This window comes from Pteronotus mesoamericanus, unplaced genomic scaffold (genome assembly GCF_021234165.1).
Source record: "Pteronotus mesoamericanus isolate MK-2021 breed Mesoamerican mustached bat unplaced genomic scaffold, CSHL_Meso_final contig_101, whole genome shotgun sequence".
NCBI classification, from domain to species: domain Eukaryota; kingdom Metazoa; phylum Chordata; class Mammalia; order Chiroptera; family Mormoopidae; genus Pteronotus; species Pteronotus mesoamericanus.
The window spans coordinates 8528115-8556095 of record NW_026555001.1 but is presented as its reverse complement, the minus strand read 5'-3'; the positions used below and the strand labels follow the sequence as shown (position 1 = coordinate 8556095).

The 27981-nt window shown below is 45.2% G+C and overlaps 1 protein-coding gene across 1 annotated transcript in view; it reads left to right on the top strand.

The window, feature by feature from the left end:
• The window catches only part of VIT (vitrin), a 98104-nt gene extending 70480 nt beyond the window's left edge, over positions 1-27624 (top strand). Inside the window, exons 9-15 of the mRNA XM_054567836.1 lie at positions 29-73; positions 1614-1676; positions 5492-5639; positions 18505-18608; positions 21644-21870; positions 23531-24044; positions 27065-27624. Coding sequence (XP_054423811.1) covers positions 29-73; positions 1614-1676; positions 5492-5639; positions 18505-18608; positions 21644-21870; positions 23531-24044; positions 27065-27243 — 1280 coding nt within the window. The 3' untranslated portion in view covers positions 27244-27624. The remainder of the gene's footprint in view (positions 1-28; positions 74-1613; positions 1677-5491; positions 5640-18504; positions 18609-21643; positions 21871-23530; positions 24045-27064) is intronic.
• Positions 27625-27981: the final 357 nt, after the last annotated feature.

Sequence of the window (27981 nt, the reverse complement as noted above, 5' to 3'; positions counted from 1 at the left end):
TTTGTTTCTCTTTTATTTTGAAAATCAGGGGACGCGGACTTGTGGAAACCTGGACTGGTGCTTTTAGATGCAGGTAATTATTCAGCCCAGCCTCCTCACCATGACTAGATCTAGGTGCACAGGGTTACAGAGCGAGGGAGTCTAATCGCAACAGCTGGGGACCCAGGGGCAGTTTCTACCTCCCCCACCGGGGCCTGACAGCCTTGCAGAGGGTGCCCTGGAACGCCCACAAAGAGGCCAGGGCAAGGGGCGGACACTGGGTGACAAGAAGGAGAAGCAAACTGCGGAGACTCAGAGGGAGCGAGTTCCCTGCTCCCCAAATGGATTTAGATCCTCACTCCACCTGCAGATGCTTTGCCTTCCTTCTATTCCCCCTTTCTGTTTTTGCAATGGGTATTCAGATTTTCCCTTCACCTGAATGAATGTTGTTCACCATTTACTGCCTTAAGTGTTTGAAACGTCAATAAACAGGGCCCTCCAGCTCTTGGTAGAAGGGCAGATTTCGCTCATAGGTGGGGAACGGAGGTGGAGAGGGGACTCGGGCCTTTGGACTTACATTTCTTCCCCTACCTCCCACATGGAGCCCTGGGCAGTTTCTCTGAGAGGCTCCTGGCTGAGAAATGCCAGTAGACACCCAAAGTGAATGTTTCAAAGGATGTGAGGAAGTGGGATGAGCAAGCTGACCTTTAATGGGAAGATGAAATCATGTGCTTTGCAAATTGGAAAAATTAACAAGTCAGGAGAAAACTCGCTGCAGCCAAGAACCCCCAGCTCCCTCCCTCACCTCTGGAAACTAGGGGGAGGAGGGACGGGGATTGGGTGGAGGCAGGGGGGCGCGGTTCTGAGCATTCTGAAAACAAGGAGCCTCGCTTCAGTTGTTGCACTCTGCCTGTGAAGCTCATTGGCCTTACCAAGCCTAAAAGCATTCTTATGTATTGTCTTTTATTCCTTAAACCACATATTTGTGATTTTGGCTCCCACATAAATGGCTTCTAAAAAAAAAAAATCCCTGAGGCTGAAACGCAGCTCACACACACAGCCTCTCAAAGCACAAAACTCTTCTGCATCTTTACTTCTAATCTCAGAGGGGTTGCATTTTAGACCCTCTTGCTTGTCTGATTTACTTGTACCTTCTCTGCTCCCCTCCAGTTTACAACCAGCTTCATTAGATGGCCCTCCTTGTGTCTCGCTCATCTTTGTTTATTGACTCAATCACTGTGGTGGGCACAGTGAATATTTATATGATGAGTGAGGCACATGCCCTGACCTTGAGATTTTCAGAATTTTTCAGGGGGATAAATTATCCTGGTAAAACACTCAGTGTTTTCAGAAAAGGAAACAAAAGCTCAAATAGAATAAGTTAACAGGCATTAGGAAACAGAACTCAAGTCTTTTGACTTCAAATCCCTATAAGCACCAGCAGAGTACTATGTCTTTAGTAGGCTGTTAGTAAATATTAATTTATTCTTATCTCTTAAGATAGGGACGGTATGGAGAAGAGAACATTAGCGATAGGAGCTGGGTGTGAATATCCACTATGTCCCATCCCCCTGGGGTAAGGCCAGACGCTTCCTGTTCTTTCAAGTCACCAAAAGTTTTACTGCTCTCTCTAGGATTTGTTCCAAAAGAAGAATTAAGCACACAGTCTTTGGACCCCATATTTCAGGGAGATCCAAGTAAGTCAATTAACAACTAGAAACCCAGAGTGGCTCTGACAATTGATCTGCTCTCTCCTCTCTACCCACTCACTCCACCCAAACCCTGACACTCCTATTGTGGATCCACTTATCTCCTCTCTTCTGTCACTCTGTTCTAAGGGGAAAGGGAAGTTCTGAAGGATTGACACTCTCTGTGTGAACCAGGGGAAGAGGAGCAGATGTTTAAAATATCACTATGGCAACAGCATGGGATGGAATGGGGAGACAAGAATGGATGAAGAGAGGAAACTTGCTGGCCAGCGGGATGATGGTCCAGTGGAGGTGATAATAGATGGAGCTCAGAGTTGAAGAGATATAGGCAGATTCAACAGATATAAAGAAGGCATAATCTAAAGGGTTAGAGGAGGAGGTGCAAAAGAGGGAGCAGTTAAAGATGGTTTGAGCAACTGGGGTAGATGGTGCCATGAGACACCATCTACCCCAGTATGTCTAGTACAAAAAAAAATATGTACAGTATGTCTAGTAAGACATACTGTGAATGGAGCAGGTTGGGGAAGAAGGTCAGTTATATCTGTCACCATCTGCAAGACATTCAGGTTAGTAGAGAGTTGAATACCGAGACATGACATTCGGAAGGAACAGCCCAGCCAGAAATTTAGAATTGGAAAATGATGAGCTATGGTTCAAAACCAAGGCTACGAGAAGAGGAAATGTGACCTGGAGAGACAGGAAGAAGAAACGCAGGACTTAAACCTGAAGAAAGTTAATGCTAAATAGGTGAAAGAGAAGCCACTTGAGGACACAGGAAAGGAGGGACCAGAGAAAAAGAGGAACCCCAGGAGGGAGTTGGGCGTGCAAGCCAAGGAGAGCACCTGCAAATTCCCCCAGAAATTCACTATCCATCAGCCATCAAAGGGGCATGAGTTGCAACCTCACTGCGCATGAGAACCACCTGAAGACATTTTTAAAAATTAAAGATGCCCAATTCCTGCCTCATACCTACTGAATCTGACTCTATCTAGAATTCTAAATCTTGTTGTTATTCAAGGTGTGGTCTGGGGACCAGAAGTATTGACACCACCTGGGCGCTTGTTAGAAATGCAGAATATAAGGTTCCACCCCAGACTTACTGAATCAAGTGGTGCTTTTGCACATTAACCCTTGAGAAGCACAGCCCAGAGTGATTCCCAGGCATCTTTACTTGTTGACTCTGCATAAGTGACTGATACTTATCCAGGGTTAAGAACACTGGCCTGGTGTATTTATATGACCAACACAAAGCATTAATCTGTAAATTGTACTTTGTTGGAGAAAATCAAAGCAATTAAGAAAATTGGTAGATTGATTCCTGTATACGATATATGTTACCTTTTCTTCCTAGATCTTCAATCGTTACTATAATAAATCGCTGATGCTAAACATTTCATAACCCAATTTTACCCTTTAGTATTGATGTCATCTCAATATGAGAAAGCCACTAGATCTCAGTGAGCACATGCCCTGAGAAGGAGCTATTGTCATTAGAACATTCTGGGAAAGGGGGAGCAAAGGTGACCCCAATATCATCCATCAGGCGAGTGAGTGAAGAGAACTAAGCAAACAGAAAAACACCTCGCTTTCTTAAAACCTAGCTATAAAATGAGTATGTCCACCCTGAACATAGTTCAAGATGTAAGAAATAAAGGGGAAAAATGGTCTATGAAGAACCAAAACAGAGGCTAAAAAATTCACATATTCCACTTCATTCATTTAAAAAGAAAATCCCCTTCGGCCCTTACTCTAATGAATAGTTATTCAAAAAAAACAGTGTTCATTTTAAAAGGCATATTGAACTACTCAGCTGACATCTGGAAGGCAAACCCTCAGCAGGAGTTGCTTCTCAAACTTTAATGTGCACACGAATCACCTGGAGATCTTGTTAAGATGCAGGTCTAATTCTATAGTCTGGGTCGAGCCTGGGAGTCGCATTTCCAGCAAACCCTAGGCGCCAATGGGCAGCAAGCCCTAAAGAACACCACTGCCACCTGCTGGCAACAATTCGCATTGCAAACCCAGACCTAGGAAAGAAAGAGCGGGCCTTTTGGGGTACAACCAGCTGACGAGCCATAAAGTGTTCTGCTTCTCTTTTGCTTTATCCCAGGCTTTAGTGGCATCTTTAAGCTCTACTTCCTAATTTACTTGTTTCTTCCAATCCTCATCTCAAGGATCCTGCTTGGGCACAGGCAGTTTGAGGGCAGCAAGGACAAGGGAAGCCAGCTGAACAGGAAGTGTCAGCGTTCACTCTCCAGGCAGAAAGGAAGTCAAAGCTTGCAAGATTCGCTGATGAGTCAAGGCACCAACACCAGATGGAGCGGAACCAGCCCAGAGAGGTCCCTGTCACAGTCTACTTCTCTGGCCTAGATTGCCATGAACCACTGCAAGATAACATAGCACATTTTCACATATAACTTTTCACCTTAATCTGCCAGTTCCGTAATATCACTCTTTATTAAATAGTTCTCATCAATTTTGCTTAAAACTGTGCCAACTCATGTCCATTCCTTGCTTTCATTTAAAAAAAAAAAAAGATGGACTGTGGGAGCAGGGGTGGACAGGACGGAGGAGGGCAAAGAGGGAAAAATCGAGACACCTATAAAAAAATTAACGAGAATAAAAGAAAAAAGAAAATAATAAATAAGAAAACTTGCTACCTACAGAGCTTCTTTTTCTCTGGTCACATGGAACCAATGCAACATGCAGTGTAGGGACCAGGTGCCCGGGGGCAGCTTCGTGGGTGACCAAGCAGCGGCTTAAAGAGATCTGGGCTTGTCTGGGCTGAGCACCACCCGCCCACGATACTCCAGCCCAGAAGTTCCTAACTTCACTGTCTCTCTTCCCCGTCCCCCCCCCCCCCCCACACTGAACTTGGTTTTGAAATATTTTGTCTCCCAAATTGCAGTAGTTAAATAATTCATTTCTCATTTCTTATTAATCAAAGGGCTATATACCTCCCAATAAGAACTTCTGATAAGCACTGAATAATCCATTTTATCATCCTGGGATGATATCACTTCAGCCAAGAGCAAAGAAGTCGCTAACTTCTACCAATGCAGGTGGCTGTCCACAGCCTCCTCAGTGGTTGAAAGGTTGAAATAGTTCACAGCCCCGCCGTCCTCCCCTCCTCCCTCATAACCTTCATATACTCACAGAGGTCCAGAGATACTATTACCGTCCTAGTCATTATCCCAACTAAAGGGAGAAAAATCTAAGATGGCTACAAACAAGAACTGACATCTGTAGATATATGTGAATAATTTCTATGGTTGCCTTGCCCAGAGAAGTGAAGGAGAAGACTGGTACCAATTTCTCATCCTGTAATTCCTGCCCCTCAGCACGGGCTCTGCAGTTTTTTCACACCTTTATAAACATGCAATGCATAATTCTGAAAAGTCAGAACGAGAGTAAAAGACTACAAACTCCTGAGACTCAGTCTTAGTGAATTCCCGCATCTGAGGAATCTGCACTTATACGGTTTGAGCCCTGGAAAGGTACTGAGGGCCTTCCCAAACTTGACCAGGAGGTCCCTGCTTCTGAAGTCTAGCATCATGGCTGATACAGAGAATTCTAAAGCAGTCATGGTAGTAAGTACTAGCCCACATATCTAGGACCTTGGTGCCCAGTGAATATCTGTTATGGATGTCGATAAATAAATATACCCTGCCTCTTGCTCCTTTTTTTACTTTCTTTTCATTGAATCTCAGGGGACTCTGGTGGAGAAAGAGGGGAGTGAGAGAATGCACAGGTAAATGCAATGAGAGGGAATCAGACTAACAGGGCCCCTTTTCCTTCCTCAGACTGCAAAATTGACTTGTCATTTTTAATTGATGGGAGCGCGAGCATTGGCAAACGCCGATTCCGAATCCAGAAGCAGTTCCTGGCTGACATTGCCCAGGCTCTTGACATTGGCCCGGCGGGTCCGCTGATGGGTGTTGTTCAGTATGGGTAAGTGCTCCTCTGAATTCAGAAACCAAGTGAAGTCACACGCTTAGTTTTGTGCCACAAGGAATGCCAACACATCCCAGAGCACAAATCATTTTCTTCCCTAATACTAATGTAAATGAAAGAAACTAAAGCAATCCAGATGCCATCTAAGAGATCAGAGACTTCCAGAAGGGACAGGTTAATAAACACTTGTAAGTGGTATTTCTGCTTGTGATTGGTGGAGGGTTTATTTGGGTGTTAGGAACTCTGGGTTCACGTCTTAGCTCCGCCGTGTGGCCTTGAACTAGGCCTTCACCTATTTCATCACCAGTTTCCTCATCTGTAGACCAAGAAGGATGCCTTTTAACCCTATTAGAGCATTTGTTTGAGGGGCTGCACCCTGTACTCCCACATATAAGTGAGATGCCTAGACAATGTGGTGCTTTAGGATGAACCCTCCCTTTCTCCAGATAACCTTAGGTCTTTGCACTGGTAAAGGAAAAGCTCACCAGGTAATGCAGAGACTGGGTGGAAAGGGGGGTAGCCCCCGTCACTCAGCTGAGCACCAGATGACTGTCCCAGTCTGTTTTATTATTTAAGTTAGAGTAGAAATTAAGGGTTCATAGTGACATCCAATCTCAACCTTTTCTCTTATTTGGGATAACAAGTCACTCTTATTTCAGGTATAAATAGGTTTCTCCCTAAAACAGTTATACAGATATTTACAGATAACAAGCAAACAATGAAAAGACCAGGCAAACACAAATTTCAAATAATAGGTCAACTTTTAACCAACAGACATTCAGGGCAGGATAATTCTCTCACTTTCCACAAAGGACTATGGGACACAACATGACCGTTCCTTCCCCATAGATCGCAGCTTCACCTTGGAGTGGAAACTAACCCAGACCTTGGTGCCTCTTGCTCAGAAGCTGCAACACAGTTCATTTGCTCCCCTTGAAAAGCAGCAACATTCACACCTGACGACATCCAGGATCTCTAGACCTGCAGACATTTCTTGAGGATTCTCAGAGCAGCATTGTAACAGAGATTATTATAGTAAAGGCACTAGAATGTTTATTTTTGAGTTGTCAAAAGAAATAAACAAAAATGCCTTATTTTCATAACCATAACAAGTATTTTTAGAATTAAAGTCCAATAACACATTTAGTATCATCCTCTACTCCTGTGAGGAAAAATTAGTAGATGGGTTAACTGACTCATACAGAGTTAGAGTCAAGTGTATGAAAATAAGCAATTGCTGCAAATGGCAATTCTCAATGTCAAATGCCGTATTCTGAGGATTTTATATAACTTGAAATAGGAAAATACGTGGGGGTTTTTTGTCATTGTTTTCTTGTTTTCAAAATGTCAACCTATTTCATTCCTGTGTCACTTTTCAGAGATAGAAAACAAATAACAATCTTCTCCAGGGAGGAAATGGAAACGTTTTAGTGCCAGATGTCCCGGGTCAATTTTATTGGGGGGTTCAAAGCTTGCTGTGTCATCTTGCATTAAAAATAGCTGCTTTGAAAGCTGTATATACCAAGGCTTATAGCATAATATGAAAAGAAGGTGATAAATATGTCAAGGAAAAGAAAAATGGCAGCAGAATAGTGTTATGTGCTGATGAGAAAGAACGTGGGTGAAAGAACACAAATACAGCAGAGAAGGAAAAACAGTTCAAGACTCCTTTCCCTCAAAAAAAAAAAAAAAAAACCTACAAAAACTTTTCCCCACATTTTCCTAATGTGATGACCATTTGCAGCTAAGAGTTTACCTCCATGCTTTCCAATTCCTCCTTCTAAAAATGCCTTTGCTATTTGTCTTTTTTTTCCCCCACCCAAGGACCTTATTAATTTGAAGCACCAAAGGAAAATGTGTCTGTTTTCATTCACTCTTAGTGCTCATAAAACCTAATCGATCATCTTCACCCTCCTGCAGCCACAGGGTGGAGTGGGAAGCACAATGAACTGACGACAGGCCGTCTTAAAATCTGGCCTGCGTCCTGCTGTGTGACCTTAAGCAAGTCACTTAACCTCTCCGTGTAAGTGCTGCCATCTGTGAAGCCCGGGGGAGCGGAGCAGATGATTTATCAGGGCTCTGGCAGCCCTCGCATCCTGTCACTCAGGGATGGGCTCTGTGCTCGGAAGACATCCAAGAAATGAATACACTGGGCTGGCAGACTGGAGGAGACGTCTCTCCCCGCCAGCCTCGTCCCCATGAGGTGGGACGATCCATAATGAAATGATGGCATGCAGTGTTATACATCCACCAGTGGGATGTGGGGGACAAAGCAGTTTGGCGTGCGGCATTAGAAGGGTGTGATGAGGCCGAAGGGGAAACCCATGCACCCAGCAGAAATTGCTTTTGATTTCAGTTGTCTGGTGCTGGGCTGAGGGGTTCCCTCCAATCCTTTCTTTATCACGTGGTCTTGGTGCACAGAGAAGGAGGCAGTGGGGCAGGAGAGAGTAGGGACCAGAGGAAGGTGCAAAGACGGGGTCTGTGTTCCTGGAAAAGGAAAAGCAGGACGGGCCAGCGCTTGGCATGCCGGGAAACTGAGTTCTCCCGTGACATTTGGGGTTCTCGCTGGATTCCGATGCCCACTCTAGGGCCCCTGGTACACTGGGGACTTAGAAAGCTCCTGGTGTCACCTCCTCATGGTACAGTGAGGAAATGAGGCTCTAAAAGAAATGGCCACCCCTCAAGAACAAGCACTGGAACGAGAGACAGGCTGGGCAGGAGGCGGTCAGGAGGGAGGCCGCTGTCCCTGGACTCGCCCCTGCTCTCAGCCTCCTCACCTGGCCCGCAAGGCGCCCCAGGAAGGTTTTTCCCTTGGTTTTCCTTAGGAAACTGGGTCAGGATTTAAACTTTTATGTCTAAATTTAGACTTTTAAATTTATAATGGAAAATATTCATACTATTAAAGGGGAATAAAAGGCAAGTAAGGAATAAAAATACCAGGAGGATAAACATGGTCTGATTTACCAACAACAATGTTCATTCCACAATCTGATCCCTAAGTAGCCTCCACACCAGTTTTTTGGGTGGAAGAAACAGAAAACCAGTCCTGGTAGCCCAGGTGAAGGCAGCCTCATGTCACAGGACTGACAGGGTGTTGGTCATCCCCCCCCCTCCTTCTGTCCTTGCCTCTCTTTGTCTCTCTACTGGTCCACTCAGTTCTCCTTTCACAGACCAGCGCTGTACTCTAATCAGGCTCGCGGTTTCTGTTCCTCCTTCACTTCCCCTCACACTGACTGCGTTTTCCCTCTAGTCCAGGCCAGGGGTAAGCCTCAACCACCGTGACACTAACATTCTTCTGCCACGTCCCCCCTCCCGGGACATGCAGCAGCTTGTGACCCGCAATGACGCAAACCTCTCAACCATCACAACATCCTTTCCACAGTTGCCATCCTTTCTACCTCCTGGAAAAGAGGCTGCATTTGAAACAGACTCAGGGAGGCTGAGGCACTTTCCCAAGCACACACAGTTCAGTGCATGACCGCAGGGGAGAGGGCGGATATTAAATTTTGGGTTAATCCCTAACATGTCAAACAAAATTGACTTCAAAGCAGAGGTTTTCTTACCTGCCCAGAAAGCTTCTGATAATTGCAGGTTTCCACCAAACCAAGGAAGGAGACACTGAGTTTGAACAAAAGGCCAAGGATCAAGCCCTTGTTTTGCTCATACAATCTGCTTTAGAATTACGCAGCCAAGAGGCTCACAGTTGCTCTTGCTGCCAACAGGAACACTGAAGGGCTAAATGAAAGAACAGGCAGAGCAAGTAGCTCTTAGGTGAATTCTAGCAAACAATGAGCAAGCGCAGCAGCCTGTGCTGTAGCTGCAGCCTGGACCCACAGAGCAAATGCCTCCTAGGTCTCCAATGTGATTTCATTTGAGTCCCCAATTTCAGTATAAAAGCAGATGTTCTTTTGTACTTTGTAATCAACCCTAGGATATCAACAATGGAAAACAGTTATAGAAGAAAGTAAAATGTTGGTGTTTCATTTAAAAACAAAACAGATTTTCTTCTTTTGGCTCATGATTCTGACAGTTGCCCCGTGTTTCAGGGCGTGGCCCTGGGCTGGGCTGCACCTCCTTTCTCTCCGTCTCAGCCCCAGACTGACCACCCCCATCATGCACTCACCTGAGCCTCCTTTCTTGCCCCTCAAAACAGAAAGGATACCCAGAGGCTGTCGTGGATCAGCTGAGCCACCGAGTGTGGGACAATCAGTGTGGAGGGGAGAGTGAAATGTCAGGTCTGATGTGGGAGGCAGGAGAATAGCCGCCCTGCCCCCCGCCCCCGCCCCCGGCTGTCCACGTCCAAATCCCTGGAACCCGTGATATGTTTGCTACCTCACTTGACCAAAGGGACTTTGCAGGCGTGACTCCAATTAAGGGCTCTGAGATGGGGAAGATTATCCTGGATTATCCGAGTGTTGCAATCTAATTACACTACTCCTTAAAAACAGGCGCCCTTCCTCCGCTATCCTCGGTCAGAGGGGATGTGCCAGTGGAGGAATGATCACAAAGATGCGACGGCAGGCTTTGAGGTGAAGGGAGGGGCATGAGCGAGAGATGCCGCAGCCTGTCAAGGCAATGAATTCTCCCCAGGGCCTGCACCAAGGAACACAGCCCAGACACCTTTGTTTTAGCTTAGGGACATCCATGGGGGACCCCTGACCTCCGGAACTAATAAGTATGAGTTTAAGCCACTGAGCTTATGGCCATTTGTCACAGCAGAAATAGAAAGCAAGTACACCTGGCAAAGAGGATCATCCTGTCACATTGTCTTGAGTCTGCACCAGGGCAGGGTGCGAGGCCCTGGGTGCAAAACACAGCCACAGAAGGGGGGCCGGGACCACGTGACTGCAGAGCAGGGAGGGACTGCTGGGCCCTGACTTCACGTTGGTACTTCCTGGGGAGCTTTTAAAAATGCTGAGGCCGGGGCCTTACCCCAAACCTCTAATATTAAACCAGCATCTGGCAAATGCCCAGATGTCAGTATTTTAATCTGTAGTTACACTCTCTAGCCAAAGGTTGAGAATCACCAGCTCTCGAGGGGGGAAGGGATGCTCAGCTCTCCGGGTACAGAATGGCCGTGCCCGCCTGGAACACAGTCCTCTCCAACCCCACCCAGTGCTTTTTTGCCCCATCGGCCTACTTCGCCTTCGCAGCAACTAACAGGGTGCCAGAGCAGGTGCCGGTCTTCTGCCTGGAGGGGCTCTCCAGGGCCTAATGGCACTTGCAAAGACATCACTGTGACACTTCTCTCCTCTCTGAGACAGGCAGGCAAACCCTTGAGCCACACTCCGGAGGGACACAGTCCCAAGGCTGAGTGAGCAGTGAATACAATTCATGCAAAAATCTTGTCCTTTTCCTATTCCCCAACACGCAGCTTTCCCAGAGGTACAACTAACACAAGGACTGCAGTTGACTTCCTCCACTTCTACTCAATGGTTCCCCCTGGACCCCCACTGCATACACACAGGGCTCACCCCAGGCCCCCCGAGATCATTCTCTCTAGCTCTCTAGGTCCGCAGAGAAGCCGATGGTCACCCCAATGCACATTAGAACCACTTGGGGAGCTTTTAAAAAATTCTAGTGCCCATACCAAACCTCAGATCAATTAAATCAGAATTCCTGAGTGTGGCATCACTAAGTTTTAGCACTCCCCAGGGGATTCCATTGCGCAAACAGAAAGCGAAGGCTCAAATATTGCCTCAGGCCTGTGCTGTCCTCCGGTGAATCCCAGGCCCCTGGGCCCTCCCATCTCCCCCAGGTTACCGGGCTAGAGGGCCTCAGGAGCCCCACCCCTCCCTCTCCTTAGCCTTTCTCTTCCCTGCTCTAGACTCCCCATTTATTCTCCTTCCTTCCTCGTCACTGGCCGCTGCGCTGCTGATGTTCTTGATTCTTACAGCATCCTCTAAGACACTGCTACTCAAAGCATCATCAGCGAGGCTGTTAGAAGGGCAGGATCTCAGCCCTCACTCAGATCAACAGAATCAGAATCTACATTTTAATAAGATTGCCTAAATGATCAATGATCGGATGAGTTTAGGAGGCTCTGACACCAAAACATTCCTGTCCCAGCACTTACAAAGCCCCATGACAAGGTTACAGACCAGACCAGCGAGCCTGAGTTTCCTCCCAGGACAGCAGGTTGCCTGTCCACCTTTCCTCAAGCAGGAAGAGGCAGGCAGGTTAATTTTTTAGTTGGTGGATGGATGGAATTATTGTTACTAATTATTTTTTTCTTAAAAACACTCATCTAAAAACTAAATTTCATTATAAGCCCCTGCTCTCCATCTCTACTCCTAGGAAATGCAAGAAAGGGCCAGTGTCTTTTTTGAAAGGGGCCACAGGCTCGCCATGCTGCATGCGGCAGAATAATTTTCATTCTCGGCCAGGGACTGGCCTCAAAGGTCAAGTCTGCCACCCAACCTGCAGCTGCCGGCATGTCCTTGGGCAACCAGAGTCGCCTGGAATATCTTCCTGATTTCATAGGAACAGTTTGTCCCAGTGACTAAATCCATCCATCACCACATTTAAGCTATCAAGAAAGTTAAAAAGATAAATTAAATAGGTTATTTTATTGTACCTTAACTTGACATCTTCTTGAAGGAAACAATTTTGAAAGTTTCCTGCCATTGGGGATGTGATTAGTTAATATGTCTCTACTGGCATAAAAATTCATTTGAGAAGCTCATTTCATGTAGCTGAAACTGTTGTGGGGCAAACCAGTAGACTCTGGGATTTTAACCAAATGGGAGCCTTAGGACTGAAAGGGGGCTTTCGAGGGGCTTCCCAAACATTCCTGAGGATAATATTCAGCTGGACCCTTTGTTTATTAAAAACTTCCCAGACCCCTATCCTCACCTACTAAACTGCGTTTCTTCCAGAGGGAGGCCTAGTGATCTGTGTAGTTTAATTAATGCCCAGGTGAGTCTGATCATCAGGGAGGTCTGAAAACACTGATATCAGCCCCGATTCCATACCTTTAGGCCCCCAAGCCTTCCTAGAAATCACCCATTTCCTACAGGTGCTCTTTCTTCTTGAACATTGTCTATTGCGCAAAGAATCCCTTTATATGCACAGCCAAATTCTGGATCTCTGTAATGTCTCCTCATTAGTCCTAATTCTTCTTCCAAACATAAAACCAATTTTACATTTTTTGCCTTGAACTATAAACGTCTTTATTTTTTCTCTTATTTTCAAAGGAAAGCTTTGATGGTGCTAAGAAAAAAAAATTGGGTTTTCCTTTAATGAGACCTTGTAATAAAATTACAAATTAAAAGGTTATTTACATGAAAACGTAGTGGTATACTTCTTTGAACATTTCAAAGTCTACGCCTCTGAAGAGTAGCCAGGCTAGGGTGTCAGGCCACCAGCCCATATATCCTGAAAAAAGGACACACACACTATGTGCTCTGGTGCAGAGAGCTGCCACCGCCTGCAGGTAGAAGGCTTATCGTTCATTCCTATGATTTAATTACATTACAACTTAATAAAGATTTATTGAGTGTTTCCCATGTACCGAGAACCATGCCATTTGCAGGGAATAGTGAGGTAAAATTAATCTAAGTGATTTGATCGCATCTGCCTATAAGTTCCTTGGTGGATGACCTGTGGTTTTTGCCCCTAATCATAATTTTAGCAATTGGAAAGAGTTTCAGAGGTCCTCTGATCCAAACTTTCAATCCATTAAAAGTAAATAAATAAATGTGATAGAGATTCTGTTCTTCAGGATTTCACCATCTAGTATGGGAGGCAATATTTTTAAAAGAAATAACATTAAATAAAATTAAAAGCATCTATTCATTGGGTATATGAATAGCTCATGTGTCTGCCTCTGAAGGTGGATTCATCTACCTCAGTGATGTCATAGGAGGAGGGTGTGATCCGTGCGGAGCTCAGGGGCAGAGTGTTTAACTCCACCTGGGATGGCCCAAGAGAGGAGGGGACACCTGAGCTTTCTTTCTTCACTTAGTTATTCCACAACCATCCATCACCCCTCTATGATAAGTACTAGGGACAGGAAATACTAAGACATAGTGCCTGTTCTCAAGTAGCTTACTGTTGATCTTCATAATTTACAGATTCCATATTTGCAAAAACACCTACTCCCTAAAATTTATTTGTAACTCCAAAATCAATTACTCGTGGCACTTTTAGTCGTTTTAGACATGCACAGAGGAGGCAAGTTTTGAATCCCTCTACACCCACCCATTCCCTGAAGTCAAATAAGGCTACACTCTGCTTTCTTGTTGCAGCTCTCATAGTGTAACCAAGTATTCTTTTCACAGTCTTTTTAATGACACATTTTTTTTTTGCATTTTTATACTTTCCTGTTGGTGATTTCACTATTTAAAATGGTCCCCAATGACATGGGTAAAGGTGGTCAAAAGTAGAAACTTCCAGTTACAAAATCAATACGTCCTAGGGATGTAATGTAAAGCATGGGGACTAGAGTTAACAATACTGTATTATATGCTCACAAGTTGCTAAGAGAGCTTCAAAGTTTTCATCACAAGAAAAATACTGTAACTGCATAGTGATGCATGTTAATGAACTTATTCTGGTCATCATTTCACAATATATACATGTATCAAATCATTATGTTATACATCTAAAACTAATACAATGTTATATACCAATTATATTTCAATTTTAAAAACACAATGAATAAAATGGCCCCTGGTGTAGTGCTGAAATGCAGGCTAGAGCTCTCACGAGGAGAAGGTTGTGATGTGCTCATGGACGAAACATGAGTGTTAGAGAAGTTTTTTTAAGTATGAGTTATAGTGCTGTTGGTCATGAGTTCAAAGTTAAGGAATCAATAATTCGATACATTTAGAAAAAGAAAGGAAATTCACTGATCTGTATGTGAGTCTTCTCTGGAAAGTGCTAAAGTAATATCTCTAGTACATGTTGAAGTTAAGAAAAAGTGGCTGAACTTATAAATTCATAAAATGACAACTGATTTAATAAAAAAACAAAACATAGTGGATAGTACTGTGAGGCTGAAAGCCAAAGATTTATGTCAGCATTACCCAGGGTCGGGATAATGTTAAACACGTTTCAACTAGTGTTTTATTATACAGAAATACTGCATATAATTAATTATTTATAAGAAATGTATATTAAATTAGGTTTCTTCAAATGGAAACACATATAAATCAAGTTTATGTATTGATCTACTGATACAAATGTTGTATCATACAGGAACCCACAGGAACCTAACCCTGTATTTCCCCTAGGAGCAATAGCTCAGTATTTGCTAATTTAACGTTTATTACAGACAGTTTATTACGGTGACTTTACAGAACATAAGTATCACACATAACAGAGACTCCATTATTTACGTAGTATAGCAAAGAGACAGGTAATCAACAATTGCTCTACAAAGTGATCAACATTAAGGCAGCCTCCCACACGGGGTTCTGGGGGACACCATGGCTATGATGAGGTGACTGGGTTCCACAATTAAATACCTTTTTTCCTGAAAGAACTTGTGAAAGAAAATTTTTTATTTTTGCTTTTTAAATTATTTGTTTACAAGTAACACTTAATTTACGATTAGCTATGATTTCTTCACAATCATCAGTCACACTAGGAAATCTTACAAAGTGAGAAAATCTAGCCAACAAGTCATTTTCAAATGCAATTAAAGTTTTATGAGTTAAAGTTTTAACAACTAATTAAGTATAGTGTTATTTGGTAGACAATTACATATATTTTATGGTAAATATCAATTTTGCCGTTTCTTATTTTGTAGCCAATATTTTTGTTGTTGTTGTTTCAACTTTTTCTTTTGGGTCCTGAAAAGTTCATATTCTCTTGTCACCAAGAGAAGACCCAGACTTTAGGGCCCCTAAAACTAATGCAATTCAGAGGTTTCTTTAAGAAAAATAATGTAAAATTACAAATACAAAATTGGGCCCTTTTGAAGAGGCACCCTTATTATTTAGGTTAATCTGTCTCTGATAGGCACTGCTGGATAAAACCTCCTCAGCAGAAGTCACTCTGGGTACGGGCGCACCAGGCAGGAAGCCATGGCAATAGTTCAGGAAAGAGTTAAGATGAAAAGTCTAAACTTGAGAACAGAAAGGATGGGAGAGATACAAGAGATAATCGAGAGGCCCATTTGACAGGACACGGCACTTGATGAAGATGTCAGTGAATGTCAAGAATGCATATGGCTGGGGTGACTTAACAAGTTAGAAAAGGGAATTAAGAAGAGGATATGGGTGGCTGGGTGGAGCATGTTTGAAAGGTAAATGGCTTCAGTTTTGGAAATAGCAAACCTGAGGTGCCTGTAGACCACCCTCGGGTACCACAGGGTACATTCCAGATGGCGACATATAGAAATCATTGTATGTACCGCTGGGGTTTGAGAGAGAAGGCAGACCAATATGCGTGGGACAGCTGAGGGAAGGGGAATGGTCGCTGGAGTTGATGAGATCTCCCAGGGAAGAGCATTAATTATGGAGGGATGCGTGATGGAGACAGCACCCTGAGGGATGCAAGCTTTTGGAATGAGGGATGGAAGGAAGAAGAAAGGAGCCTTTGTTTCTTCAAAACTTTTGCGTGTACCTGCAGGTGCCACATTCTGTGCACACTGCTGTGGGTTAGAGAAAGCTGAGTCCGGCACAGAGGTTGTCAGATGGTCTCGGGGTCAGGGAGACAGGAAGCTGCAGCTTGGAGGGTAGATTGGGTTTTCCAGATTAAGGAATCGATGAGCAACAGCACAAAACTAGAAAACCAGTAAAATAGTAAGGAGCTCATTCTGAGTAGAATATAGATATTGAGAGACAGAACAGTATAAACATGATAGATTAGAATTAAATGATGGGTGAGTTTGAAAGCCAAAATGTGAAGTTCAACAAGAGGAGCCTCTGATGGTTTTTGAGCAGAGGAATTATATGGTCAGAGCTGAAAATGATGATGGGGTCTCTAGCACATACGCATACAACTAGCATTGCAGAGATCAACACAGAGGCTCTTATAAAACCAACAAGAAGTATGGGGACCTGAACTCAGAGGGCCACCATAGAACTACAGAGGAGGGCATAAAAGCCAGTGATCACATATAGACGAACTTATGGGACTTGACTGACAGGTTCCATCAGTAGGTAAAGATGGAGTCCAGGTTTTGAGCCTCAAAGGCTGAGAGGCAAGTAAAACATTTTCTGAAATTGATCTGCAGAATATAAACCTGCAAACCCTTGTGCCCAGAGGGAAAATGACAGAACAATGTCACTGTGATTCTGCCTGCCTTTGACCTGCGCATGGGTTGTATTACGGCAGCCTCAGTTCACGAGGCTCCATACTGTAGGTTGATAGTGAGGTCAAGTCAGTTAAATTCCCACATTTCTCCATTTTACAGTCTGCTTTGTTGTTGTTGTTGTTGTTGTTTTTAATCCTAAACTAGAACTTGGTTTTCATTTGGTAGCATTTTACCTCATTGGATTTTGCCCAACATCTACCTTGGCTGAACTTGTTTTCAACTTTCCTTTGTCTTCCCTGAAGGTGGCTGCTTTGGTTTTATCTAGGAACCAGTCCAGCCTCTCATATTTATTAATACAGTGGAAGACTTAGGGCCTTTCTTAGAGTTCTCTGACACAGGTGACCTTGAGATAACTAGGAAGGTCAGCAAATAAGGATGGAGCAAGGGAAGGATGGAGGGATGGAGAGAATGTCTCCTCCCAGGTCCTAGGGACTGGCTCCTTGGTGACTGCCCTGCCAGGTCCTCTGAAAGACTCTCAAAGACTCCACTATAGGCCCCTTTGAAGCCCAGTTGGAACTGCCTAATGCTGCTCTTTCCTGGATCCACTGCTGGTGTTTAAAAGGCTGCTTTTAAAAGTTTCCTTTACCTTCCCCTTGGGGACTTAGCCACCTGCAGCCAGGACCAGCCACAAAATTTTCAGGGATTCTTATTCAAAAACTATTAGGAATTTCAAGACAGCAGTTATCAGAGCATTAAACCAAGTGCAGGCTCTTCTGGAGTATAGGGGCCCTGAGTGGCCTTAGAAGTCACACTCCCACGGAACCCTGCCAATGGTTAAGTGTCGGTGCTTCACAAAACGGGGATTTACTGCACACCTGTACTTCCTCCCGGGCGTGGACACACACATGCACCTGGCAGCATGCTCATCCCACCCTGCATGCCTTCCACCGGCCCATAAGAGTTCTTCCCCACCCACTGCCCCGTGGCGCCCAAGCCTGCTCCCACAGCTTCCCCAAGGATTCTCCTCCTTCGAGAAGGATCATCATTCTGTTCCTCCACTTAATTCACACCAACTCCTCGCCATCTCATCTCTGTCAGGCTTCAATAGAATCGACGTTGATCTGGGCGAGATTCGGAAATCCTAACTGGTCACAGGAATTACAACATGAGAACGTTGAAGGGATGTCTTTTGCTCAACACCACTGTCAAGATGCCATTCTAGTGCCGGGATAACCCAGGGAGTGGCTGACACCTGATGCTTTCTTTCTGCAGAGGAGGGTTCGGGACATGTTTACGTTTGCAAAATCCCACTTGACAATAGTTCTGCTCTTTAGCTGTATGACTGTTATGAGCTTTGTTTTTACCTAGATGAAGACACTGAAGCCCAGAGAAATTAAATGACTTTTCAAGGCCACACAGCTAGGGAATGACACAGTCAAAACTAGAACTCACCCCTTCTGAAGTCAGCCTGCTTTCCTCTGTACATGCTGGGGAGGAGCCTGGTCCACCCTTCTCACCATTACCTCTGTCACAGCGGGGCATTTTATTGAAGTAGCTTCCATTTGATGTGTATATAAAAGAATGACTATGATTTCTGCTTTCCTCCAAAGGTAATAACTGTCCACCTAATTTTTATTTCTTGTTCTGACTCTTCAGAGACAACCCTGCTACCCAGTTTAACCTCAAAACTCACACGAATTCCCGAGATCTGAAGACAGCCATAGAGAAGATCACCCAGAGAGGAGGACTGTCTAATGTAGGTATGTGACCTGGATTCGTTCTATCTTGCTACCTCGGTTCTCATTCACCGTGACTGTCTTCTAACATTATAAATAGGAGGATGAAATAATAATAATAATCCTTCCAGAAATGATTCACACAATGGCTGTGCCTTTTCTCAAGTATTATCATGGATTCAGGGGCAAGGACTGTTATCACACACGTGCTGGAGCATTCCAGCATGCCCAGTTCCCTGAAACGGCACCTTTCCCAGGACAAGCAGAGCTGCTATTGTTACTGCCTCCTGATTGGTCTACCAGGCACCAACTATTTAACATTAAACTTCATAACTGGTTTCATTCTGAAGCGTCACTTGGGAATCACATTCTAATCTGTTTCTGTTAAGCGATGACTGTGTCAAGGGAGACATGCTCTTTGCATCCACCTGTGAGTTCTGAGTCTAGAGAGAGGGGTATGCCAGGTATCTAAGTTCTAGTCCTCAGCCAGACAGGTCCAGAAACTCCACTTTATTAAGTTCACCCCGAGGGGAATGGGCATTAGGAAGCTGTTTCACACTAACCAAGCTTAAGGACCGCTGAGGAGCCCATGCCAATGTATTAATTTATAAATGGTGGTTTGGCTTTGGGAGCACAGGGAAGGCTCATTGAGGGCTGATCTGCCTGTTTCATCTTCTAAATCTCATTTAGGTATATCAATCCGTGAAGCTAACATAGGTCTGGAACTGTGGCTGCAGGAATCTCTAAAAAATGTAGTTTTCAGATCTCTAGCCTCTGTTTATCAAGACACACTGGAAGGTGCATGGAATGTCTGTTGAGCACTCATTGACCATGGTCCCCAAATTTAGGATTAGGTAAGGTCAATGTGATCTTATGGATCCCTGTGCTCTGCTTATGGGAACTTAACATTAAGCCAGAGGCTTTTGGGCCTTGAGGGAAACTATGCATTAGTTATGAAAACAGTTCTCAGCAACCAAGGTTTGCCCTTAGCAACTGTGTTCTACGCAACCAGCTCACATGGGATCTCCAAGACACTTCTCCAGCAACTGCATAGGTAACCAGTTGAACCTTTCCTTTGACAGGTAAAATTATACTAACCCAAGGAGCCAGGATGCTGGCCAAAACCAGAAAAGCACTCAATGTAATGACATTAATCATAACATCTTAGTACGGTGGTTCTTTTACGTAGATTGAGGACCCCCTTGAGAATCGCCTGAAAGCTATGACCCTTCTACCCAAATATGAAGGGGGACCCAAGAAAAACCAGAATTATCTTCTGGAAGGCGGGCCCTTTGTAGTACAGGCTTCCCCCACTAGGTGAGTGTTCTATGAACCCATCTGTATCAGCACACCAGCTGGCATTGTTGTGAGACACTGTGTTCAGCTTCAGTGATTTTTTTTTAAGACTCTTTCAAAGCATCTGCCCATTTCATGATGGGTGATTTACGAGCGCACCTGCCCACACCGCACTGAGTGTTCAGCAGTTTTTGACCAAAAACAACATGACCCCCATGTCCCACCCTCCCTATTTACCTGATCTCGCCCCGAGCTACTTCTTTGCTTTTCCTCTGATGAAAAAAATCCTCAAAGGAAAACATTTTGCCCATGTGAAGAGGTGAAACAAAAAAACAGCAGAAGCCTCAAAAGGCATCAAAATTGAATAGTTCAAAAACTGTTTTGAGCAGTGGAAAAACCATCTTGACAGGTGTATTGCATCTAATGGAGAGCACTTTGAAGGTGACTGAAGTTTAAACATGTAAGAACAAATACAAAATTTTTTTATAAATAAATTCTGCAGGGTTTTTTTTGGGTTTCCCTCATAATATTTATACACATAAAACATTGTATAACTTCAGGGGCTTTATGGATCCACACCCCCTCTGCCCTGCCCTAGGGGTCCACAGAACCTAGTTTAAGGACCCTGCCTTACTGTAGCAGCTATGCTGACTTTAGGGTGACTGGTCATCCCAGTTTGCCCAGGAGCAAATGGGTCTTTCAGTGCTGAAACTGGGAAAATCCTGGGAAACTGGGACAATTGGTCACCCCAGTTGGCTCCAAAAATTTCCTGAGGCTCCTTTTTTTAAGACTTTATTTATTTTTTTTTAGAGAAAGGGGAAGGGAGGAGTGAGACATCAAAGCGAGAAACATTGATCAGTCACCTCTTGTAGGTGCCCCCAAAAAAGGCACCCTGACCACAGACCAAACCCACAACCCAGGCACGTGCCCTGACTGGGAATCAAACCTGCAGCCTCTCTGGCTTTGCAGCATGATGCCCAACCAACTGAGCCATGCCCACCAGGGCCCTGAGGCTTTTGACAAGTACAACACATGTGCTTGGGAAAGACATGTTGGAGGCTTCCTTATACCTCATGACAGTTACTCTCAGCTGATGCAGTTTGTTGTCATGGAAGTCTAGGCACAGAGACAGGGAGGGACCTACTTAAAGCCACACAGCCAGCAGGTGACAAACATAGCCCGGGCTAAAACACAACTGCCTCAGCTCTTAGTGGATGCAGCACTTCCCTGACAAGCCACCCCTGTGCCCCTGGCATAGCCCTGGACAAAAGGTACTGCCGAACCCGGAACCCAGCCCTCCGCACCCAGCAGTTCCTGGAGCACCAGGCTCTCCCCAAACTGCAGGAGGCTCCTGTCATGCAGGTCAATGGCCCCGACCCATGCTCTCAAAAACAATATGGCGTCAGTTTAGGGGCTTCATGGGGTTCTAGCACCCAGGCAGAGAAGGGATGTTTTTGTTCCCATGAAAGTCTTTCTTACCTGCTTGCTGGTCCCTAAAAACTTTTTTTAAATATGGGACAATTAGATATTAAAGGCTTAACATGAATCCGGAAAGGGAAATGGATCGTGGTGATAGTTGTACAACATTGTGATGCACATTAACCACTGAATTGTACACCTAAAAATAGTGAATGTGGTAAACAAAGCAACAAACAAGGGAGGGAATGAGAGTGTTAATATAGACCTCTTTTTGCTGCTGTGATCTATTCCTATAATTATAATCAACATAATCACTCCAAGCATGAATTTTCTTTTTCTTCCAGGCCGGGCCATCTCCTTCGTGACTAAGAATTTCTTTTCCAAAGCCAATGGAAACAGAGGCAGTGCTCCCAACGTGGCCGTGGTGATGGTGGATGGCTGGCCCACCGACAAGGTGGAGGAGGCTTCGAGGCTCGCGAGAGAGTCAGGAATCAACATTTTCTTCATCACCATTGAAGGCGCCATTGAAAATGAGAAACAGTACGTGCCGGAGCCCAACTTTGCAAACAAGGTATGTAACTGCCCAGAGATCCACCCATCATAAGGATTCCTTGCACTTTGCAAAGCTGGAACAGCCATCCAGGCTGTGTCTTGTTCCTTCAAATGTGCATTCAGCTCACTTCGAGGCAGGAGGGCCTCCATTGAGGGACTAGCTCATCTGGAGCCTGGAATTATGCTCTCAAAGCAAAGCCCCACAGGCGGCTGGTATACGGAGGCCGGCACCAGCATCTTGGAAAGTGTCCCCAGGGGCTCACAAAGAGGCTCTGCCAGGCTCCTCCCACAGCACAAGGGATCTCAGGGAGCAGCCCAGCGAGCCCCAGCGAGCCTTCACACAAGCATGCACACAGGCGCCATACGCTAGCCCACGCATGAGTGTGCATGCATGCACACTGCAAATTAATCCTAATCCATCTGATAAACAGGGAAAGGGTGATATTGAGCCAGGTCAGGGAGATCTCAGGATTTCAAATGCTGCTCCTGGCCATCAGCTGTGACTGCCACACACGGGCCCTATCCCCCGCTACTGGTCTCCTGTTGGCATCCAGCACCAGCACTGTCTCCTGCCAGAACTTCAGTCAGTCGGCCTGGGGGGAACCCACCTCTCCATCCATCGGCTAGAATCCAGCTCAACCTCAAACCCTCACCTTGAATGTCACTTATTCCGTGGAAAGTTCTGTGAACCCAATTTAGGCTTTTATAAAACCAATTAAAAACATTTCATAAGACAGTTTTCAGTCATTTCTTGTTTTAAAATAAATTTTTAATTATACAAGTTCATCTGGCGCCATCATGTCTGTGATTCTCTCTGTGACCCCCTGGAGAGACAGGGGCGAGGAGGAGGTGCTCCATTTTGGGAACGTCAGCCTCGTCACTTCCAGGAGCACACAACCAGGTGGCTCAGTGCTTATTTGCAGCTGCATTACATTTTTTCTGGAACAAGCTTGGGCATAAGTAAATATTTCTTCGCCTGGAGGCAGGGTTGTCAGGAGGACAGTGATTGGGTTTTAAAGGCAGACAGACTTATGTTCCAGGCTCAGGGACTTGGGGATGTCCCTTCCCTGCGGGCCCTCCTTGGTTCATTCCTTCCTTTCAGGGGGGTTATAATACCAATTGGCAGGATGAGGGTGGGGGTTTCATGAGAGAATCTCTCCAAGAGCATGGACTGCAACACTTGACACATGGACTGCAATCCCCTTCTTACTGGGACAGGGCTGCTCTGGAGACTTTTCTTTAGCTATTTCTCATGTGTGTCTTGTTTTCCAAATCAGTTCAAAAGCATTATTTAATCCTCCCATGCACTGGTGCCCACCAGTGCCAATCTTATGGCCAGCTGCCAGCACAAATGAGCTGACGCATCTGCAGACATGAGACGTACGCAGCTGAAACCAGAGCTCCACCCCTCCCTTTGGATGTGCTTCATGGATGGCTCTCCTCTAAAGAGAGGCCCAGCTGAGGCAGTGAGAGTGAGTTCAAAGGTAATGGGAGGGGTCTCTACCCCAGCAAGTGCCAAACTGGGTGAACAGAGCTAGAGAAGAGCTTTAGGAGGACTAACTAGTGTAGAAAAAAGAGTCTGTCTGCTTCTGGCCCTGCCCTGGTGGTCAAGGGTAATTGTGACAGACTGGATAATTGAACCTCTGACCTGGCAGGTGTCCCTCTGCTCTGTCTTCCAGGCTGTGTGCAGAACAAATGGCTTCTACTCAATCAGTGTGCAGAACTGGTTCAGTCTCCACAAGACCGTGCAGCCCCTGGTGAAGCGGGTCTGTGACACCGACCGGCTGGCCTGCAGCAAGACCTGCTTCAACTCTGCCGACATTGGCTTTGTCATTGACGGTTCCAGCAGCGTGGGAACAGGCAACTTCCGCACAGTTCTCCAGTTTGTGGCCAACCTCAGCAAAGAGTTTGAGATTTCAGAGACGGACACGCGCATCGGGGCCGTGCAGTACACCTACGAGCAGCGGCTTGAGTTTGGGTTTGACATGTACAGCACCAAGCCTGACATCCTCAACGCCATCAAGACGGTGGGCTACTGGAGTGGTGGGACCAGCACGGGAGCCGCCATCAACTACGCCCTGGAACAGCTCTTCAAGAAGTCCAAGCCCAGCAAGAGAAAGTTAATGATCCTCATCACTGACGGGAAGTCCTATGATGACATCCGAATTCCAGCCATGGCTGCCCATCACAAGGGTAAGCTGGTCATACTGACCAGGCCGGTGCTGAGCATCCCTCTGTGGCTTGGTGGGTCGGTGGGATGAGGAAGGGGCCATGTTTTTATGCACTGCTTTTGTCTACCACTTAATAGAATGTTCAAAACCATAAGGAGGGCATAGGGGTGGAGTTAAGCACCGCAGGCCCCTCTGCCCAATGAAGAAGGAGTAAGGCAGGGTGCACAGAGGCAGTTCCTAGTGTCATGGAAAACCCAAGGCTGTGGACAGTGGGGAGCATCACCCCATCCTTTACGTCCTATACCCTGAGTCACTGCACAGGAAGGTGTGACACATGAAAAAGAAATTTGGCTCATTACTGTGATCATCATTGGAGACACCAGATTGTGTTAGAAACTTGAAGAAAACAAATGTTTTAAAAGAAAACTACTATTTTTGTAAGCAACTGCTAACCAGATGTTGGGGGTTTGGAGGAGACCACAAAGAAATTTCCATTCAAAAATTTAAAGAGTTATTTCCATATAAAAATTTGTATGAGGGCCACAGAAAGTTGAAAATCATGAAAAAATGAACAAAGTATTTCTGTAAATGTTTAGAAAATCAGTCACATCTAATACCTCTTTCACAGAATCTATGTATAATCACCATTTTGAAAATGATCATAAAATATCATAAAAATACAAACAAACGGAAGTAAACCAAAACCCCAAGTGACGGTAATAATAATAATGATGATAATAAAAGTAAACCAAGTGGTCAGTGAACAGCAAAGACCCACAGATAAAGACTAGTAAAGAGAACTCACTCATTGCAGGGGTTGCTTTCATTTGTCTTCTTTCTTCTTCTTAATATGCACTTGTTCACAGGATTTCCAATCTTCTTTAAAGCTGCTTTTAATCTTTTCTGAAACAAGGAGGGGTACAAATAACCAAGACCTAAAATGAACCAGCAGTTCTGACTTCTGGAAACCAAAGTAACCAGACCCCAGGTTTGGGCAGAGTCCTCCCATGATGTGCACCTGTGGAGCATACACAGAATGTGTAGGACGGTAGATGGCCCAGGTGCCAGCGGTCACACTACCCCTTGGGCTCACGTCAGCAGAGTGAAAATGGTTTAGGACGCAGAAGCAAGCTCACCCAAAGTTCCAAAGTGAGCGGACAGAGCCAAGGGGGCCAACCCTTGACTGCAAGTCCAGGGCTCTCCCGCTTTCTCCAAACACCTGTCCCCAGCTCACGCTCAGCTCCAGTCTCACTTATTTTTCTGTATGTACCTCTCTTGGGCCTCACCCTGAGGGTGGCCTTGGCCATCTCCTCATCAGATGTGCACACTTAGGGAGATGTCCTAGGAGCCAGGAGGGCTGTCACGTTCTGGGCAGCTCTACAGAACTAGGACCAATAGAAACAACTGACAGGGAGGCAATGGACACCGTGTCCTTGGGATCGTCCAAGCCAAAGCCGGGTGAACATCTGTAGTTAAGTGCCAGTTCAAGGTTCTTTCCTACGAGGGTGGGCTCAAGGATCCAAAAAACTAAATTTCTACGACAGTTTGCATTGTCTTTATTTGGGGGCAGGGCAGCCTTTTCTTCTTTGAGCAGCAATGAGGGCTTAGTCAGTTCAAGCCAGACCCATCCTCCAGCAAAGCTGACCCTCTCCCACTTTCCAGCATTTTAAAGCCCAATGCAGGCTGTTCCCAATGTAGACAATATTCAGAGAAGACACTGGAAAAGTAAGAAAAGAGATTGGCAGCTTAAATGAAGTTTAATAAGCCTTAGTTGAAAAGCAGCTTAGACCAGAACCATGTGAGGTGTGGATGGTTCTTTAATGAGCAGGACAGGGCACCCAGAAGTCTCTAGAGAGAGTGACATGAAGATAGTGACACTGTGGGCAGCTGGGGTAGCGATGCCTGGGCAGAAAGGCCATATATCTGGGCTCCGCCCTCTCTTTCATGACCATCTTACTCACCCAACTCTGTGGTATGGGAATACGCTTTCACAGAGTAAGGTCATGTACCTGGTGACCAGCTGCCTGCAGCCCAAATCAAGAAGCATACACCAGGCAGTCTCCTTGTTTTCCCTCTGAGAATAGACACCTTGACTCTGAATTTGTCCTCTGTTCCCTGGGGTATCTTGCTCCCTGTTGTAGTCCAACCCCCTTCATCCTGCCATATTCTCTCCTATTTGCATCTAGACATCCTCAAGTCTCTCCCTTCCTAAAAAATAAAACAATTTCCCTTGACTTCATGTTCTGCTCCAGCTACAGCTTGCCTCCTCCAATTTACAGCCACACTTCTGGAAGAATTAGTTATCTGTGCTGTCCCTATAGTGGCATTCCTTTTCCACCCTCAACTCACAGCAGTTCGTTTGGTTTCTTTGGCATCTACTCCCCTGAAATTGCTCTCACCAGGCGACCAATGTCCTGTTTTTGTGTTTTGTAAATCCAATGAGCACTTTTTTGTTTTCGTCCTGCATGACCTCCCTGCAGCATTCAACACTGTTGGCCATTTTCTTCTCTTGAAACCCTTTCCTCACAGCGGTGATGGAGCAGGTGCTGGCTCCTTTCGCGATGCTCCTGCAAGGGGAATGAGCTAGGAGTTTATGACTTGTAAAGTCCCCCTCAGGCAAACCTAGGGTGATTCAGTGCCATTTTAGTTAAAAAGATCTTGAACTGACTCTTTGATGCATTTAAGACTCTCTGAAATTTTGTTTGGCTCTACACACAGGTCAAGTAGAGTGCCATGTGGTATGATCTGCATGGCATCAAAAGTTTCACTTGTCCCCAAATATCCCCTCTGCAGTTCACAGTTATGAAATTCTGATCTTCTCTGTTTTGTGCCCTCAAGAGATTATAAATTCCTACGAGATAGCAACTATATCAGTTTTGTTACTGTTGGCATATAGCAGATGTTCATGCTTTCGGGCACATTTCTGATTTTGGATTTGGTTGCATTCAAACACAATAGCCAGCAGAGCAACAGGAAGGCAAGGATTCATTAGCAGTATCATTTCTTGGGCACATTTGCTTCATTGAAACTTTGTCCTCACAGGAGTGATCACCTATGCAATAGGCGTCGCCTGGGCTGCACAGGACGAGCTGGAAGTCATCGCCACTCACCCTGCCAGGGACCACGCCTTCTTCGTGGATGAGTTTGACAACCTCTACAGATTGGTCCCCAAAGTCATCCAGAATATTTGCACAGAGTTCAACTCGCAGCCTCGGAACTGAGTTCAGAGTAGGCAAATGCTGCTTTTCTGGAGACTCTCGGACAACCCCAGTGCTTATGGGCACATACAGGGCAGCAAGGCACATAGGGCTTGAGAAATGCTGTGTTGTTCTGATTCTTTGCCAGCGTGGGTTCTTCCTACTTCAAAACTTGGAGTTAGAGAGATGATCATAAGTGTGTAGAGTGAGCCAAAATGACACATCCTTTTGAAGGTGCTGAGGGTTTTACATTGTGACAACTGTTTTCAAAATAACAGAATAGAGTACAGCACTTATGACAGGCTGAACCAAAGCTTTTGTGAGGTTTTTAAAAAGTTTTTTACTTCTCATGAGAATTCTGTAACCCTCAACGAGTTTCATTTTTGTTATGACAATACAGGAATTGCTTAATGAAGTATTGACTACATGAAATCATTCTGTGTCATGGGTAGTGGTCACAGTATTTGTGGCAAGGCCACCCTCTGCTCTTCTCCTTCCCCAAAGACTTGCTATGCACTCGCTCCTGCCCCACGGTGACAACACACCCATGGGTGCAGAGAAACTGTGTTCCCACAACTCCCAGCTTTAGGATCAGTTGGGGAATAGCCCTGGAGAACCAAGCTGATCTGGCTTAAAAGCAGTACATTGAGCTGGTCCAGACACTCTCAGCCCACGATGTGTATTAGAATCACTTGGAGACTAAAATGCTGGTTCCCAGTCCCGGTCCCAACACCAGTGAAATCTGAGTCTCCAGGAATGGAG